Source organism: Ictidomys tridecemlineatus, chromosome 6 (genome assembly GCF_052094955.1).
Source record: "Ictidomys tridecemlineatus isolate mIctTri1 chromosome 6, mIctTri1.hap1, whole genome shotgun sequence".
In the NCBI taxonomy this organism is placed as follows: domain Eukaryota; kingdom Metazoa; phylum Chordata; class Mammalia; order Rodentia; family Sciuridae; genus Ictidomys; species Ictidomys tridecemlineatus.
In genome coordinates this window covers 139,923,198-139,944,424 of record NC_135482.1, presented here as the reverse complement: position 1 = coordinate 139,944,424, position 21,227 = coordinate 139,923,198, and the positions used below count along the sequence as shown (strand labels likewise).

Sequence of the window (21,227 nt, the reverse complement as noted above, 5' to 3'; positions counted from 1 at the left end):
TTGCAGGACACACTGCAAAATAAATTTGAGGGAATCTTAACACTGTTAAGAGTTTCAAAAGGCAAATAGCAGATGATTAAGCCAAGTATGGAACCCTTCTAAGGGGCAGTGAGACAGAACACACTGCTCTCCAGTGAAGCTGGCTCAATCAGTAATATATTAAAGTTTAGTATATTTTTTTGAGACACTTAAGCAATTTGTAATTTTCTCTTTATATTTCTTTATATCATCCAATTTCCTCTCTCACCTTTCTTTTTACTGCTGGAAGTAATACTCTTAAGAATACAATATTATTTTCTGATTGTTTCAGAACAGGCTTAAAGGAGAAAAGTCACAAAATGTATTTCCATTTCTCACTGTTAAGAGGTTAAGCACAGAGGAAATTTTCTTAGCAAATTATGTTAGCAAGATGAAGAGGAGAAAATCTCCTAGGAAGAACAGAAAAAAAAATGCTTTAGATTCCACAAGTTATACCTGACTTCAAGATAGCTTGTAGTTAGATTATATTCTGTTCCTCATGCTGTATAAAATGAGTCCCTGAGCCAATGCCAGATATGTTATTGGGGATAAAATGGTCTCCTATAATTCTCAAGTTAGAACTGTAAAAACTTTTCTAATATGGTGGTTTCATTCTAGCGTAATTAGCAGACATTATGAGACTTTTGAGACCTTCCCACTGCTGCCCTTTGAAGGAAATTCAATATGACAGTTCAGAGCCACTCCACTTTGGAAATAGGTAAGGATCTCCCAAATGTAAGCATCTCATAAAGCATTTGTGGTGTCAGGAGTACATTAAAAAAACAAATAAAAATAAAACATCAAAGCAGTGGAAAAGTGATTTATTCTGCAAACTATAATTTGACTTCATGTGTCAGGCATGAGAGAAGTATATTTGGCAGTAGATCTTCAGTTTAGAGTCTTTTCTGAAGGAAACCGCGTGAAGAGGAAAATCAGTTGCCAAATTACCTAATCTGAGTGAATTCAAAACCTAACTTGACTCATTTAAGCAAGAATCAGCTAAATAAGACTACTCCACTTGAAATTACTAGCTTTTGTGCAGAGTGATACTGTGAAATCTAGAGTTGCAATAATGCTACTGATATAAGAACTCTGAAGAGTTGTCCTGTTATAGTACTTCAAAACTATAAAATTAATTTGAAGAGTGTCTAGTGCGTGTTTTATGTTTTGTTCTTCTCTTTCTTTTTTACTTTCAATTTTTAATTGATGACAGATCATTGTGGAGAACGTTGTCAGGGAATTTAGTAACATCTGTTATGTATTGCAAGGTTACTTGCTTTAATAATAAAGTTATATAAAAATTATCTTCCAAATTACACCTAATATTGTTAAAGCCTAGATAAAACTCTGCCCAGTTGGGAAAATTATCATACTACATGAACTTGCCATTTATTTTTACTAACTCTGGCATTTATGGGTCATACTACCATCATTGCTAGCTCAACTATTAGGGTGTGGTGTCTCAAAGTTTGTAAGTGTTTCAGATACTGTGCCCTGATTATCTCAGTAAATATGCATGTGAGGTGGGCAAGGCAAACTCAAGAGTCTTATGTAATTTATGAAGACACAGATTTAGAGAAACTTAGACCGACAGAGTAAAGTATCAATACTATCTTCTAATCCTCCTGGTTCCATAAAATTGTCCTGAATGATTTACATGTGTATTCTTTGTAAAAGGACAAATTTCACTTGAAATATAGGCACTGACCTCTTATTGTCTTACTTATGCATGATATTAATGTAAGATATTAAGCAGTTCAAATTTCATGAGGTAGACAGTTAATTTACTATCAAAATTTTCTAAATTTTTATAAATTTTTATATTTAACAAAATTAGAACTAAAGAAATATTTTATTTTTTCATTTTAATAGCTTTTTCTATAAAATAGCTTGAACATTATTAATTGATAATGCGATATTTTTAATTTTAAAATAGATGAGATTGCCTTCCAGAGATATACCTTTAAAATATTATCAATAAGTAGAGGTTTTAGAGTTAGTACACTTAAAATTGAGCATAATTAATAAGAAAAAGTATTTCACAGAGAATATATTACCATCTTAGAGTATCTTTATTTTCTTATCTATTATTTGTTTTGCATTATAATTCTAACTACTTATCTCTCATCACATTTTTTCAAGGGACTATGTAGCTTCAGTGGGAATACATAACCACTAGATGGCAATATTATTCTTCTTCAACACATATAAGTCTTTACCTAATTTTGACACTGATTACAGCATTGTACTTAATGTCAATATTTAATAAATTAACTTTTTGGAACTTCTTTTTAAATTCAGAATGTAAAAGTTTAATATCAAATACATTTCACTGTAACATTTCAAGAACATAGAAGACAATTGTAACCTTCAAGTAACCTTCATGTAAAAATGTCTTTTGATTTAAAGTTCTTTTTTTTTCCCCTCAGATATACATATGTATGTGGAGCTTTTTTTTTATATTTCTTTTTCACTTCACATGTATGAATATTTTTTTTCTATAAGGTAATCAAGTCACACAATATCTTATTAATTGCTTTATATATTGAATGCTACTGTTATTTGAACCATTCTACACAGATTAATATATTCATTGTTTTTCTGTCTCCATACATTCTACAAAGCAGATATGAAATAATTTTTGTAATTCTATTGATGAGCAACAATGAGTTTCTATTTTTTTTCTGTAAGATACATTCTCAAAATTTGTATTCTTGAATTAGAAGACTTACAATTTTTTTCATACCAATAAATATTGTTCCTTTGTTTTCCCCAGAAAATTAGAGCAATTTAAGTCTCTACAAGCAATGAGATATTTCTGACTTTTTCTTATAACCCCAGGTAGTGTAACTATATAAAGTCAAGCCACATACTTGGTTCATAAGAATGAAGTGTCATGATATAATATTTACTTTAGAAACATTACTTACTTAAGAGATATTTTCTCATCATAAATCCCACAAAAATTTGTTTTCCAGTTTATTATATATTTTGAAAAAATGTATAAGGCATATCAATTTTTATGTTCAAATTTATCAATAGATTTTTTTCCTAAAATTTTCCCTTGAATTCAGTTTTTTAAAAAAGGAAAACTTTTATTCCCATTGATCATTTAAGTTGGCATAAATGTTGAGCCAGAGGTCTGTTATCTCCTGTATGGAGAGCCAATTATATCAATGCCACTTACAAAAAAACAAAGAAACAAACAAAAAAACAAAACAAACAAATAAAAACAAAAAACCTTACTTCCTGTTTCATTGAAATGCCCCTGGAATACATTAGGTTTTCCTTTATATTTTTATCTATTTCTGGAGTTACCTTGGTTGGTTCAGTATCTTTTTTTTTATCATATTTAGAGAGATTTTTTTTATTGGTTGTTCACAACATTACAAAGCTCTTGACATATCATATTTCATACATTAGATTGAAGTGGGTTATGAACTCCCAATTTTACCCCAAATGCAGATTGCAGAATCACATCGGTTATACATCCACAGTTTTACATAATGCCCAATTAGTAATTGTTGTATTCTGTATGGGATAGGAAAGGTTCAGTATCTTTTGATCTTAATGCTTTTATGATGCTGCTTAATTACAATAACTCTATAGAAAAGTATATTTTCTAATTGCTAGAGATGTCAAACCGTTTTTTGTGTATTTATTGACTATTTTATTTCTTCTTTTTAGAAGTGCCTGTTTAGTTTCTTTACCCATTTACTGGTTGGGTTGTTGTTGTTGTTATTATTTTGGTGTTAATTTTTTTTAAATTTCTTTGTCTATCCTGAAAATTAACACCCTGGGGTGCAGGTTTCAAAGATTTTCTCCCATTCTATAGGCTCTCTCTTCACATTCTTGGTTGTTTCCTTTGCTGTGAAAAAGTTTTATAGTTTGATGCTGTTCCACTTATTCATTTTTTTCTTTATTTGTTGCACATTAGGAGTTTTGTTAAGGAAGTCCGCTCCTGATCTGACATGTTGGAATGTCTGGCCAACATTTTCTTCTAGTAAGTTCATGGTTTCTGATCTAATTACTACATCTTTGAATAACTGAATTGAAACAACATTGAGATTTCATCTCACCCCACCTAGAATGTCAATTATTAAGAACACTATTAATAATAAACATTGGCAAAGATGTGGGGAAAAGGTACACATACATTGTTGGGGGGACTGCACATTGGTGCAACCACCCTGAAAAGCAGTATGGAGACTCCTTAGAAAACTAGGAATTGAACCACCATTTGACACAGTTATTCCACCCTTCAGTATATGTACAAAAGATTTAAAATGAACATACTACAGTGACATATACACATCAATGTTTATATCTGCACAAGTCACAACAGCTAAGCTATGAAGCCAAATTAGTTGTCCTTTTGATGGATAAAGACATTGTGGTATATATACACAATGGAGTACAACAAAGAAGCCATAAATAAAAATGACTTCATGACATTTTCCAGAAAGTGGATGGATGTGGAGACTATCATGCTAAGTGAAATAAGTCAATCCCTCCCCCCTTCCCCCAAAACCCCACCAAAGGTCGATTATTTTCTCTTATATGTGGAAATAGACCCACAATAAAGTGGGGTGGGGGAGAGATTAAGTGGCCTAGAGAAAGGGGAATGAAGGGAAGGGAAAAGGGATAGGAAAAGAAAGGAGTGAAATGAATCTGACGTAATTTTCCATATGAATATACCACAGTGAATCTTGCTATCATGAACACCTACAAGACTGAAATCCTAATTGGAACACAGTAAGATATATTATATGCCTGTATACTTATAGTAAAATAGACTCTACTGTCATGTATAACTAAAAACAATCAGTAAAATTAAAAAGAAATGTTCATCCAATAAATCCATAAATGAATTTTTTAAAAAAGGAAATTATAATCAAAATAAAACAAAAAAGGTATCATTTCCATTCTTGGATTTGCTAGGATATTTAATTACCATGTTTACTTTAGAATAAATGTGACAATTCTGTAACAATTTTAATGTTCATTTTAATGTTCATTATATCCTCAATTAGAAATATATTTTATCTCTGTCATTACTTATTAGTTTGAAACTTTTACTATAACTTTATGAATCTCATTTAAAATCTCATAAAGTATTTTTATTATTACAAGGTATTTCATATTTTTTTATTGTTAGATAGTGAATGAGGTATTTGTTCCACATATATTTCTAAGTGCCTGTTAATGGTATAAGGAAATCTAACAATGAAATGATATTCCAATTCTTCATTGTTTCTCTTCTTTCCTAAGATTTCAACATTATTTCCCATTATTCTGGGAATATAATTTCAAATAATGCTTAATTCTTATTTCAATACTTAGAATATTAGTTCATTTTTTATTTTATTAAATATCCACAATTATAATAGATATCACCATACTGTGTGTGTGTACACTCTGAAAATTTTATACACAAAAATCTATAACTTTTGTAGTTTCTTTCAATTCCTGTGTTCTTTTTGCTTTGTTTTCTTTTAGTAATATTTGGTGAAAATCCTTTACCACCACATGACACAGTTATACCATATTCAGTGTATATCCTAAGAAATTAAAGTCATCATATTATAGGGATACATGCATACCCACGTTTATATCAGCACAGTTCACAATAGCCAAAGCATAGAAAAAGCCTAGGTGATCATCAAGTGATGAATGGATAAGGGATACATGAAATATTTTTTTTAAAAAATGGGGTTTTATTTTGTTATAAAGTAAAATGAAGTTATGAAATGTAAGAGCGCTATGTTAAACAAATTAAACCAATCTCAAAAAATCAAAGGTTTCATGTTTTATTTAATATGTGGAAGCTAGAGAAAAAGAAAAGGGGGAGAGAAATAAGGGGAGATAAATCTTATAAAAATAGAAGGGGGAACAGTAAAACAAGAGGACCTAGGAGTGGAAAAAGGAGAGAAAAATGGAGGTGGTAGTGAGCAAATTGATTTTATTATATTGTTATATTGTGAGGATGCATGATTATGTAAAATAGAATCACACTATTATGTATAATTAAAATGAACAAATAAAAAATGTAAAAGGAAACTGTTTCCATTTTTAAAATATTTAATAATTTTGATTTTTTTGTTTCATATCTACTGATGTAATTAAAAATTCTTTTATCTGATAGGGTTAATTTTGTATATTAATATTGTTTTGAGAAAAAAGCATATTTAAGTATAGAAGTAGTAAATATTTTAATATGTTGCTAGATAGTTAATATATGTTAGAATTTTTATAAATCTATATAATTTATTTAATGATATTTTGTGATTAATTTGTTATTTAAAAAAGCATTAATATTATAATTCATCATGGTTGTAATTGAAATCATTTAAATATCACAGGAATTTTCTCTTTTTTAACGTTAAATAGAGATATATAACTTGGGCCATGTACTTTACATATTTGTGTATTACTTATACTATCTATTAACAATTTATAAAACTATGAAAGTCTATACTTTCTCCCTTTATTGTGGATGTATCTGATAATATACACTTATTTCATTAGAAAGCAATGCACTTGGAAGTTTGTTGACACGTTGTTTACATAATATTCTCTATTTGCATAGTTTTATTTATATGTGGCTCTGTAGATCTACTTATTTATAAAGTACATTTTCTTCATTTCTATCAGGACTGCCAGAGTTTTACATATTTTTAAATGACCAGGTTGTTAGGCATATTTTCCTGTCATTGTTTTTGTATTTGTAAATGGACAGAATGCCTTTATTTTATTTATTTTTTGTGTGGTGCTAAGGATCAAACTCAGTGCCTCACACATGCTTGGCAAGCATTCTACCACTGAGCTACAGCCCCAGCCCTCCTATATCATTATTTTTGAAAACATTTTTATCAATTTCAGTTTTAGACTCTTTGGATACTTTCTTTTCTAATTTTTTTTATTTCTCTCTCTCTCTCTCTCTCTCTCTTTGTTAAAATGCAGGAAGTCATTGTTTTCTATATCTCTTTTTATTACTTGAAAAATTTTAAAGATATATATATATATATATACATTTACACATGATATTTTTTATATGTGTACATTGTGGAATGGTTAAAAAAACTATTTCATATATGCATTACCTAATTTTGTGGTGAGAATAGTACTCATTTACTTATTTTTCAAGTACCACAATATGTTTATTATAAACTGCAGTCACCATGCTATACAATAGATCTCTTGAACCTATTCTCTGAGATTTTGTGTCCTTTGATGAACATCCTTCAATTTCTTCAAAGCATCTTATAATCACCATTTTACTCTGTTTTCTGAGATCAGCTTTTTTATTCCACATATAAGTGATTTTATGTTCCTCACTTATTTCACTTTGCATAATGTTCTTTGGTTCATCCATGTTGTTACATGAAAGATTTCTTCTAGATAAAGGGTAAATAATAGCATACCATTATGTATATGTGCTACATTTTCTTTATCCATTTACCCCCATTGGTACCGTGGTTCATTCCATACTGTGTACACTGTGAATAATGCTTCAGGAACCCTGGAGTGCAGGTATATCATGTGTATCATAATTTCATATCCTTTGGATATGTACCTAACAGTGGGATTGCTGAATAATATGTATATTTTAAGTCTTTGTAGAGCATCCACACAATTTTCTATAATGATTGTCAAATTTATATTCACAATGACAGTTTCTGGGGATCCCTTTTCTCTAGATCCTTAGCAGTACTTGTTACCTTTAGTCATTTTGGTAATAGCTGTTATTGCTTGGGTAAGAGGTGTGTCCCCAAAGCTACTGTGTTAATGCAAGAATGTATGGAGGTAAAATGATTGTATTGTTAGAGCTGTAACCTTATCAATCAATTCTAGTTTAAATGGACCGACTAAGTGGTAACTGTAGCCAAGTGGTGCATTGTTATAGTTTGGATGTGAAGTGTCCCCCAAAATCTCTTCTGTGAGACAATGCAAGAAGGTTCAGAGGAGAAATGATTGGGTCATAAGAGCTTTAATACTCCTCTAAGTTATTCTTGTTAGCACAGTGACACAAAATTGGCTAAAACAATAAATTCTTACAGGTATGAACTAAAGTCTCATTGTGGTAGTTATTTTTTCTTCTATTCTTAATTCTGCAATTAGCTGTAAACTAATTGCACAGTTTAAATTTAAAGCATTCTTTTTTTCTGTTAATTTAAATTACTATAATCTATATATAATTCAATATATTGATTATGTAAAATAGCATATCTATTAAATTATTTTTACAGAAGAGATTTAATTGTTAAAATCTTTAAATTATTAAGATTTAGTTTGTTAGATCATAAATATAAAAAGTAATTTGTTAAATACTTTCAATTTTTTATGTTAAAAGAGTTTTCTATTTGACCTAGTACACTAGATGACCTTTTTAAAAGTTGGTTTGGTAAGTACATATACTACTGAACATATGGATGATATTGAAATAATCATTTCACTTCTCAATCTGCTTGTTTTAAAAATTCTGAAGTATTTTGAATGTTTTTTGTGGTGTTATCATTTCATTCTTATAACACAAGAAGTTTTCACCTTAAAAATTAATATTAACCAAAGTACCATAGTTAATATGACATATCTTTAATTTGCACAGTAAGCCATTTTTTATATAAAGGCCCTTTATATTTTTTCAATATAATTCACATTGTTTTGGTTACATATACTCCAAATATTTCTATAAATATAAATAGATATCATGCATAATATTATATATATACATGTTATATATTATATATATATTCATCCATATTGTATTTGTTACTTCCTTTGATGTCTTGCCTTTTTATAGTGACAAAATAACCGCTAACATTTAATAACAACTATATTTGATTGTCTTTACTGATTATTTTTCTTTTTCAGATTATTTTGGATGTTGCATTTGGGTAGAAACAAATCTACTTTCTTACAGTGATCTAAGATTGTATTGTACTTTATCCCTATGTAACATGTATAAATTAAAATGGAAAAATTAATATATAGTATACCAGCTGTTATAAAATCATCTAAAAACTCAGTGTTCATCTGAAATCTGACCATAATCTTAAATCGCAGAATTTTTAAGTAGAAATATTTTTGTAATAAGGCTTTAAGGATTTTAGATATTTCTTATTGAACATTTAAGATTTGCCCACATTTTTCTAAATTACCATTTGATAATAACAAAATAAAGCTCTGATACTTTGCAGCAACCTTCTTTACAAATATTAACTGCCAGTTATTTATCTAAAAATCCAAAGTCATAGAACAACAATAACAACCAAACAACAAGAAGGAAAAATCTCATATTCATATCCAAACTTGTAGGAACCCTTTCACGTCTCCCTCTTTTACAAATAATCCTTTAATTAATTGAAAATATTTGGTTTTTTTTTTTATGTTTACGGTTGTTGTTTTGGTACCAGGAATTTAACCCATGAGTATTTAACCACTAAGCCACACACCCAGCCCCTTTTTATTTTGTGATAGGTTCTCACTAGTTTACTTAAGGGCTCACTAAGTTGCTGAGGCTGGCTTTGAAATTGCCATCCTCTGGCCTCATCCTCCCAAGTCGATGGGATCAATTGTGGTATTTTATTTTCCAAAGTCTTTTTTCTACTCCTTTTAAAAATAATAGTTCCTCATTAAGACTCTTATCCAAACATTTTAATGTTCTTTTTAAATTCAGTTTCAACACCTTTCTTTTCTCTTGTCCATCTTCCATGCTATAACAGAAAAATTGACCAAAGTTAGAGTTTCATCAGGAACATCATTGTTTCATCCTTATTGTAAGTAAAATCTAAAGTCCTTAATAAGATCAAGAAGGCCCCTCCTTGTTCGAATATGATTTAGTCAGCAAGCCAAACTCCTGATTTTTACACATATTCATGCTAATATACTTGACAGTTTTTCCTCTTCTTAATAACTGAACATATTTAGATTGAACTGAATTTCATTAAGTCTCTTATGGAGACTTCCTCTTCTATTACTTTGAACATCTCCTTTGATATGTATATTTTGGTATATCACAAGTTTAATTTCTATAAATAATTACCTGTTAATTTTTTAGTACAAAATTTTCACTCTGAACCTTTACTGGACCTTCTTGTATCCCAGTAGCCTGGAATATTTGTCTTGGAAAAGAGAAAGAAACCAGTTAAAAATAGTTTTCACTAACTGAAAGAATATTTAGTGTTTCCTTGGGGTATATTTGTCCCACCATATAACTAAAGTGTTTAGAATAGATTTGAATTCAAACCTTAAATAGCCAAAGTACAGCTCAATTCATGTGGTTATGCTAGCAAGCAAGTAGAATCAATGATAGAGCCATAGTCATTTTTAATGGTAACAAGATAGAAAGAATTTTAAAATGATGCATTTTTTGTGTCTTTCTATCATATTCCAGTAGAAAAAAAGATAAAGAACAATTCATATGACTAAATGGTGACATTTTCCTAAACAGGCAGATTTTACTCTAGAATTATAAATTTTCTAATTATTAAGCTAGTTTTCTTTCTATCATATCCTGCAACTGTAGATGACAACATATTAAAATAAGGCAAACAATATTATTATCATAAAAATACAAACTACAAAGAATTATTGATATTTATACACTATATATTTTAAATTTGTGGCATTATATTTTTTTCTAGAATTTATTGATGAATATGAAGTAACTACTTAGACTAAATTTTGTATGAACTATATGACATGTGAGAGGACATAGGGTAAGAACAGATATAAGTCAGTCTTCAATGTGAGTTAAAAGTCCAAAATGTGGATCTATTTTGTGAAAACAACAACAAAAAATACATTCAGAAAATATTTTAACTTGTGTTTTGAGAGCTTCTATAGGAATACATGTTCAACTTTACAGTGGAAAGAATTCTTCCATTAAAAAATCAGTTTAAAAATCACAGGCTATTCAAAAGTCATTAGAATAATTAAATCTAAATATTTTATAACCATTAAGACAAAATGATAGAGTGAAAAATGAACTCTTTCTCTCTGTAGGAAAATTTTTATTTAGTAGTGGTTCCAAGTCCTCTGATAAAACACTAAGAGGAGTCAGCATTGGATAGCACAGCTCATTCATTTCTGAGCCATGAGGTAAAGCTCATGGCAGTATCCCTGCTCCCCAGATGCTCTGCCAGCATTGGCAATGAAAATAAAAGGTAGAGATCCCTTGTGGTTATGTGGCAAAGCCTTTCTCCTCTTGCTGTGCAGAGCTTATTATGTAAAACTATTCTGCCTTCTCTTCTTTCTCATCAGCTGCCAAGAGGAAGGCACAGAAAACTCAAGGCACATATTTTAGCATCAGGTTCTGCAAGGCGAATGCCAGCGGCTGACTTCTTGGATTGTACATCAAATTCAAGAAGTCTTTGCCTTCAATATATGATGTGAAGTAAGTTAGAATTAAACTTTTATTCAAAGCATAGATAATCAATACATAGATAACATATTTTTAGAAACAAATAGAACTATTTCATTTGAGTCAAATTGATCATCGACGTAGAATTGAAGAAATAAAACTATCTGACTTAAAGTGGATGAATTTTACGGAGAAATACTCCATCCAGTGAGCTTTTGCCTCACTATAATATTTTTTCTCACTCAATCTTAGTGTTGAATAATGTTTATTCTTTTTATGGTAGAATATTATTTTACTACATAACTGGTATCAAAATATGTTCCAATACTGATACAACATTATCTTAATCAATATAGCTTCATAACAAGTCTGAAAATCAGGATTGTTAGTCCTTAAATTAGGTTATCTTTTTCAAAATGGTTTGGTTTATTCCAGATCCTTCAAATGTGTGTGTGTGGGGGGGGGATGGATTTTTAGGATAATCTTGTCAATTTGTACCAAAAATGGCTTATAGAGACTTTCTGGGAGGAATTATTAGAACTATAAATCAACTGGAGGATACTTGACAACTTAATTATAGTGAATTTTCTGATTCATGAATATGGTATAATTGTCACTCTTTGAGACTCCAATTTCTTGCCACTTGGTTTTGTTATTTTCAATCTATGAGTCTTCATATCCTGTATATTATATATTCCTAAGTTCTTCTTATTGTATTAATACTATTACGATTCCATTAAAAATTCCCTGGACAATTATGTCTGAAAATAAATTTATTTCTTCATTTCTATGTACGTGATCAATTTGTCTATAAATGAAATAGTTCTATTTGGTTGTTTCTAAAATATATGCTTTTTATTTATCTTTGTTTTACGGAGCTTACTATATCTTGAATGTAATGCTGAGTAGAAGTGGTGAAAGAATACATCTTCATCTTTTTCCTGACCTTAGAAGGAACACATATATTTTTTCAACCTGATAATCTAGCGATAAGAACTGAATAGATTCCCTTTGTTGGACAGAGAGTCTTTGGTTTGAGAAGTACTTTGCTATTAATATGTCCACCCTGACTTTCTTTGTTTTGTATTAGCAAGTCAAATAATTTTATTCTTTTACTTTTAATCAGCTTTGTATATTTAAATTTAAATTACATTTTCTGTAAACAGTGTAATGGTTAGGCTTTAATTGCCCAATCTGATATTCTCTGTATTTTGATTGTGGAGGTACAGACTGCTACATTTACTGTAGGTACTGGTTGAGAGTCAGATTGTCATTTGTGCTATGTGTTTTCTATTTGTTGCAACTTTTCGTTGTTATCATTTCTTCTCTTTTCTAGATTAATTGAATGATTTTTACAGAATCATTTTCCCTGTCTTCTTTCTTGATTTATTAAATACTTACCACTTTTTAAATTTTAGTGATTACTTTAGGATTTATAACATATCCTTAGACTACCTTTAAATGATGTATCAATACACATTTACTTTAAAACACTATACATTGATTTCTCTCCTCCAAATCTGAATTCTGTTATTACCACATATTTATTTCATACATATGGTTAAAGTCTAATACCATAGTCTTCTTTTTCAGATCATTTTTTAAAATCACTATTTCTGTTAGGATCTGTTAGTTAAAATGATCAGCTTTACAGGTGTTACATTCAAAATTCATTTCACCTAGGGTCTTAAAATCATAGCACATTATTCTCTCTGGCCAATCCTACATTAATTATGTTATGAATCCAAAATAAATTATATTATGAATCTTCCGGACTTAAATAAGAAAAAAAATATTATGAGTTTTTTTAAACCATACTATTGCTTTGTGTGGTGTTCTTAATTCTTTTGTATAGTTATTGTGTGTCATATCATTTTCATCGTGTCTGGATTCTTTCTTTTGACATTTCTTATAGAACTTACCTGTTGCTAATGAATTATTTCAAAAATTCTATATCTACAAAAGATTTTATTCTCAGTTTGAAAAAATATCTTCAGTGTGTACACAATTCTAAATGGACAGTTCTACTCCTGTAAAGGTTCTACTTCACTGTCATTTATTACTGTCAATGAGAAATGGTCCATCATCCTTATCTCTCTACATATAACATACTTTTTTCCCGAATAATCTTATAATATTTTCTCATTCACCTAAAAAATGAGAAAGAAGAATTTATAATTAATATTAATTCCATCTTCATTGTTATTGAAGAATTTCAGATCATTTCTTAAAATCACTATTTCTATTAGGATCTATTAGTTAAAATGATCTGCTTTACAGATGTTACATTCAAAATTCATTTCGTTTAGGGTCCTAAAATCATAGCACATCATTCTCTTGGGACAATTGTACAATAACCAAGCTTTCTTTAACATTTCTATAAGCCTATTTTCATATCCTGCCCCCAAATCACTAAAATTAGGAGACATCAAACCCATTTAGTGCTTCATTCAATATTTGAATTTCAAGATCTTCAAACCATGTTAAATTATTCTCAAATCATCTGTGTCTTCATCAGTTTTTTTCTTCAAAGGTTTAAATAATGTACCTTAAATTTAAAAAAGATCAGTTAATTATTATTTAATAAACAAATATGTAAATTCCAGGGCATTTGCTTTGTACAATGACTACAAAAATACCTAAAATTATTTTAGATGGTATGATAAATCAATAATGTGATATATTGGTCAATAACTTGATACTGGTTTAACTGTTGCGAAACTTAATTAATAATATATAGATCAGTTTTCTGTACATTCTTTGAGAGTTCTTGTTCAAAGCCAAGGAAATTCAACTTGTAGCTCTTACAAACTTCTAATCTACATAGACACAAATTATGGAAAAATAAATACAAAGGCTGAACAAAATTATATTTTGTGTTAATCAAATACTTATTTTGATTACATAGGGAGATTTTCTTTAATTTTCCTAAATAATTTAAGATATTACCTTAGGGTTACTAATAATAGAGTTTATAAAATATTCATTAGAAACATATGAAAACTGGAATATTGTCCTTTAATCTGCATTTTTTGTTATAAATAAAAGTTTTAATTGTTTTTCATCTTATTGCTATATGATATTCACAAGTTTCTTACAGATAGACCTGGGGTTTGAATGCCTGCAAAACCAGTTTTGTGGTTCTATTTCTTTTTCCTTATACTTTTAGTTTGCCTAAAGCAAACTTACTCAGAGGATACAGTGTCAAGAAATTGTGGAATTTGGGGGTAGAACACTATGAAATATTGATAAACTCATCTTAATTTATAAAATAATTTCTTTCCTAAGAAGATATCATTTCTTCTAGTTCTGTTTTATGTAATAGTAGTCTATTTATATAATACCCAAGTTACTATACCAAAGAGATTCATAATTGTATCAGGATAATAGAGTGTTATAAATGTTAGCTTACATAATATATTCAATATGCAATCTGGCAAAAATCATGTTATTAATCATGTTTTTAAATATTATTATGGCAAATATTTGTTCATTCAACAGTTTTCATTGAGTAATTACATGCTCTATTGTTAGGGATAAGGTGAAGAGCAACAGATAGTCCTCTCCACTTGACAATTTCACTTAGAGACAAATCAACATAGAAATTAACATGTGGCATGAGCTTTAATAAGAGTTGAAGAAAAGGATAGAGAATTTACAGTAAGAACATAAAACAAGAGATAAAAATTTGTTTGGGGGGATCAAGAAATAATTCCCTTAGAATGGTACAGTGTTTTTGTTCAAGACATCTCCATGATGAATTGTGGTAAACTCAGGAAAGAGTTGGTTGAAGGAAGGGGAACCAGTGTATGAGGAGAGAAAGCAAATTTGTGAAGCCCAGGGGCAGTGAAAAATTGAATACATGGACAGAGTCTGGAATTTAGAGACCAATGGGAATTTTGATGAGAAAGGGCCCACAGAGGAGAAGGGCCAAGATGTCTGTGGTATACATTGTGATCAGGGAATGTTCCATGGCTCATATTGTGCTAAGGGAGTGGTAAACACTCTTTGGAGAGGGGAGCAAGGAAGTAGAACAATGATTTAGCTTTTCCTTTTATCATTTTCATTGATTTCTTTGCAGAGAATGGATTGCAGGAGGCAAGATGGAGAAGAGGTGGAAAAAACAGTTTTGCTAAAAAGGATGGTAACTTAGATTGGGTGCAAAAAATTGAGATGAAGAGATGTGGGATGACACAAAGGAGACTCTCTAAGTCAAATAGCAGGGTTTTATGGAATATTGAAATAAGGCAAAAGAGGATGTTGACAAATATGTTGCTTATACAACCTACTGCATGGAGCAGTATTTCCTGAGAGAGGATATTGAATAAGAATGGAAGGGAGATTAGAAACACAATTTTGTACACATTGCAGTGAAATAGTCCCTGTACATCTATCTGAGATATCAGATAGAAAGGTGTAGGCATGAGGCCAGAGGTTGGGGGATGTGTAAGTTTAGATGCAAATCTGGAAATATAGTTTATGGATAGCAACTACAACCATGGAATCTGATTACTGTACTTTTCAGAATTTGAAATTGAAAATAGTAAACAGTTAAAACATGAAACATCTTCTCTCACGTCACTGTGAACTACAATAATGTAAATATTACTCTTTGGTTTCTTTATTGCATATGGTATTTTGGACAAAATATCCACCTTACACATATGAATATCCAGGAAATCACATACTTTCTAACCCAAGTTTGGAGAGGAAAGTAGAAAAAATAATACCATAAATCAGCAACCTAACTAAACATATTCTTATTCTATACAGTGATCAAGATAATAGAGTACAGATATTTGTTCATGATGGGACACTATAGTGGGGTTGGTGTAGTGTAGGGTGAGTGAGTTAAATATTGCATTTTGGCAGTAAATTTTCTTTATTTCTGTATTTCTGCTACATTTCTCCATGTGTAGTAAGACCTTTCTAGAATTCTGAGATGGGGGAAGCTTTCTGCTGAGTTAACTCCATCTGTAGTTCTAACAACAAGTTTAAACAGCTTAGCTCCTCATTCTTGCTGGAACAATATTTCTAACTAGCATAAGACCAAATGAATAAAAAGAAGGAACAAACCCCTTTTTGTATATAGGGATTAAATCATCAAGAAGTCAGAATAGATAAAAGAAAATACTAAATATTAAATATGTCATTTTGATGATACAATAATGATCTGTGTAATAAAAGTTATTATTATAAGATTTAGATATTGTTGTACACATTTATCATCATAAGCACTATGTAGCTTTCCTAGATGTGTAGTCACAGAAAAAAAAGTTGAATTCACTTTTCTGGTTATTTTGCATATATTTGTGAATTACAAAAAATTTCCATACAGTATTTTACTTTGGAACTACTCTCTTTTCTGGGAAATGAATCCTCCTCTTACCATATATTAAATTGTTATTAAAATAAAAAAGTAGTTTTTATTTTCCATACTTATAGATGCAGAATTCCATAAAGCACCATGATTCCAACAGTAAAGATTATTTGGGTTGGTACATGTGTTATTTTCAGAATTCTCATCACTTAAAAAAATTTGTGAATTAAAAACAATGAAATATATTCTAAAGTAAACTAAGTTTAATCAATGTTTTGTTCCTAATTGAGCTACTAGTAATTTAGTTTTATATATTTAAATGTATTATAATCCATTAAATCAGTAATTCATTAGTATTTTTAAATCCTCCAACTCCTATGAAAATCTTCATAAATTGTTGATGCCAAACATGTGTCACAGACTTACATGTGCTAACAGCAAACTATTTTTGTAAATATGAAACATTAATATTCCTGGAAGGTCGGATATTTCCAGGTGATTTGAAGATTCAAAGTTTCATGTATCTGTATATGCACACACATATATTCATATGTACATATATAATGTTTAAAATATATACATAGATTTTATATATTTATAAAATCATCATATATACCTGTACATACACATATACATACAAACATACACATATATATGGTATATTTTTTTCCTGAGCTGACTCACAAAATATCACTGCTTTTAAAGCAGTAATTAGAAAATGTTTGACTAAATTAGTTTCCTTGAAAATATATAAGGTGCATTGTTAAGTATTTATGAACAGTTTCCCTCTCCCTCAAATCACTTATATCTTTTCAACTGAAGACAATTTAAAACCCTAAAAAGTCTTCTTTTAACAATTCAAAAATTATAAGTATCACGTGAATGGATAGGTTCATAATATTCATAGTATTCAGTTATAATTATTTTGAATAAACTTTGATTTAGATCTCCTATATATAGAAAACTTTGAACATACTTGAAAATTGAACATTAAATTTCTTCTTTTAATATAATAATCTAATATTAAAGGTCTTACTATCACACTAAAATACATCATGATTCTTAAATTTAAAATAAAAATCCACATCATTCATAATAATATAATTATAGTTAAATTTTCTGCATCTCTAAAATCACATTTGTCAGCATAAATAGTACCTACATATAGTATTTTGTTTCATATATTCTTTTAAAACTTGTTCAACTTTATAATACCCTGCTTCAATTAAATGAAATTTGGAAGTGTTTTATATTTCTAATTTGTTCTTGATAGTTAATATTTTATAGCATATTCATTATCCCTTTGCTGTACTTTTTCTGTATTTCTTTTTTGATAATGTATTCTGATATCATATGAATCTAAATGCAAATCCTTTCATATCCTCATTATATGCACAAACTAGTAATGATATAGTGTAGAATAGAATAATAATGACTCAATTCATTAAAAATGTAAAAATCAAGAGTTTATGTTGAAAAGATTTTCTATGCCTTCTAAGTAGCAGAACACTTATGAAGTACAATGTGAGAAATAAACTAGATATAAATGTTCATCTGCTTACTAGACATCCACACTTCTAATAGTAAGCCAGCAAATCACAGCAGCAGAATGCAAAATGGATCAGCAACAGTTTTAATTCTAAGACTTACTCTGAAAAAAGGCAAAAGCGAACACAAGTGGGCTGGGGGTCTGGTTGTGCAGCTCAGTGGTAGAGTGCTTGCCTGGCATGCACCTGGCACTGAGTTCCATTCCCAACATCTCCAACAACATTAACAAAAAAGTTAACAAAAAGTATAAAGACAAAAAGAGAAGTTGGCATAAGGAATAGTAACCCTGTCTGGGGGTGGAGCAGAAGTAAAATAATGCTATTGTCCATTGGCCTTGCTTTTTGTCCATCTCATTATTTCTGGAATACAGATTCAAACCACAGGGATCCTAGATAATAATGCTAACGCTAAGTCAGTTACTAAGTGAGTATATAAAATGCAGTTTGATGATGTTTAAGGCCAATTTAAACTGACACCAGATAATGGGATGATTGATATAATTTAATGACAGAAGATGATGGAATAGCAATATAATACGAGAAGTAAAAGAATCATTCCACTTGGAGATTTGCCAAAATGCATGTGTATTCAGTTTTTAGTTATGAATGAAAATTAGTAAGAGGAAAAAAATATATAGTTACAGGTATGAACCAACAGAAATTAACGACCAAACTTTTAATGAGATTTTGACTTGGTTAATAAAAGTCAGGCTGAAATTTTACTCAAATTTTCAACCTGGAACGTTTTAGACTTACTAATTACAAGAGAATAAGAGGATAAATGAGTGGAAATTGGAATGTTCCAGATGCCCCAGGGGGACTTACTGTACCTGTGTCCACATCCTTCACCTGTTGCCTGGCTGGAGTTGGCTGGCTCCACTTTGAGCTCTTGCAGGACCAGCCCCTTTTCATGTGGTCCAGGAAAGTCCATGCCTGGCACCACCTCCTCCTCTAGGGACTCCACGTAGAAAAGAGTCCTGGCCGGCTGCTGGGTGCCTTGTCCAGGAGCCCCTTGCTGCAGCCTGGTAGCAACTGGGAGCAGGGTGCCATTCAGTGGATTGAAGGAAGAGGAGGAAGAGGATGGGGAGGATGATGAAGAGGAGGAAGAGGAAGGTTTCTTCCAGAAAGTGCTCACACTGCCCCTCTCTTGGCTTTTGAGCAGGCGGCTCTGACTGGGTCCCCAGTGCTCGAAGCTGCCGCTGCTGTCCTGTTGCAGGCAGCCGCCCCCCGCCGGGCTGCCTGGGGACGGCGAAGGATGGCTGAAGAGTTTCCAGCGGAGTCGCAGGATGTGCTTCACATCGAAGTCTTTTCTCCCGGAGCCTGACATGGTTTATGCAAGAAAGGCAAAAGGACCGCAGCTGGCGCAGAAGTAGGCTGACTAGCAGACAGGAGAGGACAGCAAAACCTGGGGGCGGAGGAGGAGAAGGCGGGATGCGCCCCGTGCACCTCCGGAGCCAAACCAGTCCAAGCGGGATGCGTGTCCTGCCAAGACCGGAGAGCTGGCGGCAAAGCAGCTCAGCTCAGATCGGGTTCTGTGGTCCTGGGCGGGAGGGAACCACTGGTCGGACGCAGAGGCAGGAGTGGGACGGCAAGGGCTGAGAATCCGGGATATTCGCAGGGGGACCCAGTGGTTATGGCCAGGAGGAAAGACCCTGAGGCTGGAGATGCGCGAGAGAGGGAGGTCTGCGCGCTGGGAAGCTCGGGAGGTGGCCGCAGCTGGATACACCTCACTGGGGTACGCTCATGGCAGAGCCTTAGTCCTGAAGGTGCCGGTGCTCCTGTCCTTGCAGCTCAGAGTTCAGTGCCTGGAAAGCGCAAAGAGAGAAAGAGCCCCAAGTCGCCAAGAAGCGCACCCCCAGCCTTCGCTGTGCACCTGCGCCCCTGTCCCTGGCCTCTCTTGGAGAATGCTCTGATAGCTTGCTGGGTATCTATAAGAAAGTCAAATGCTTTCTTCAGTGCGAGAAGGTGTGATTTTTAGATAGTCAGTTTGTAAAAGAAAAAAAAATAAATATGCCAGAAAAATATAGGGAGGCAAAGGGAAAAGCCCGCCGTGAAGCTGTCAAGGTCCTCACAGTACAATTTTCTCTCTGCCTCAGCGCCTCCTCCTCCCTCGTAAGTGACGCAGATGTGCACTGGGGCCTATACCGAGAGATGGAGGGAGGGAGGGAAGGCTTCAATCTTCTTTATGCAAGTGAGTCTGCTGCTCTTATTGTCCCCTTGCGTAGGTCCTGTCACCTTTTTTTTTTTTTTCAACCTCCTTCCTCACTACATTACTGTGTAGCAATAAAAGTAAAGCAAACAGGCATTATGCTTTAACATCAGTAAACACCACACATGAAGGACGGCAGTGCAAACTTAATAGGCTGCCATTGGTGTGCAGGTTGCAGGTTAATAGCTTGAATTATTTAATATACCGCATCTTTTAACCTTTAGCCTTAATTTCTCTGTAGTGAGATATAGAAGAAATGTGGATACTGGTGTCTAAGTGTGATGATGCCACCATCCTGACACTTACATTGTCATTCTGCTATTACTGCACCCGGGCAGTACTTCACCCTGGGGACCAAAGGCGCACGGTAGATATTTGAAGATGGACTGAATACAGGGACCCGTTTGGCAAAATCAACACATTTGGTGGGTATCTTCTGGATGAACGTCATTCTCAGCTGGAAACCAAGAATAGAATATAATGATAAAAGACAGTTTTAAGACAGAAGCTTCTGGTACCTGAATTATGGTATAAAATGCATGGGAGAGGTTAAGCAATCCACAATTATAGCCAAAGGATACAATCCTGTGTTTGCAGAAAGGAAGATGTAGTTTTTCTTCATTAGTGTATTTTACAACAATGAGGATTGTGATTCTTTTCTACATATGAATTCTTGGAAATTTCTCATCTTTTTTTTTAATGAGGCTTTAAAATAGAAACACTTTTGCTGAAGTGGACACCAGGGAAGCAATGTGTTCACCAACTCAA

General features: G+C 31.8%; 1 protein-coding gene across 1 annotated transcript in view; it reads right to left on the bottom strand.

Annotated features, from left to right (window-relative positions):
* The window catches only part of Klhl1 (kelch like family member 1), a 364,387-nt gene extending 344,003 nt beyond the window's left edge, over positions 1-20,384 (bottom strand). Inside the window, exon 1 of the mRNA XM_005324822.4 lies at positions 19,081-20,384. Coding sequence (XP_005324879.2) covers positions 19,081-19,577 — 497 coding nt within the window. The 5' untranslated portion in view covers positions 19,578-20,384. The remainder of the gene's footprint in view (positions 1-19,080) is intronic.
* Positions 20,385-21,227: the final 843 nt, after the last annotated feature.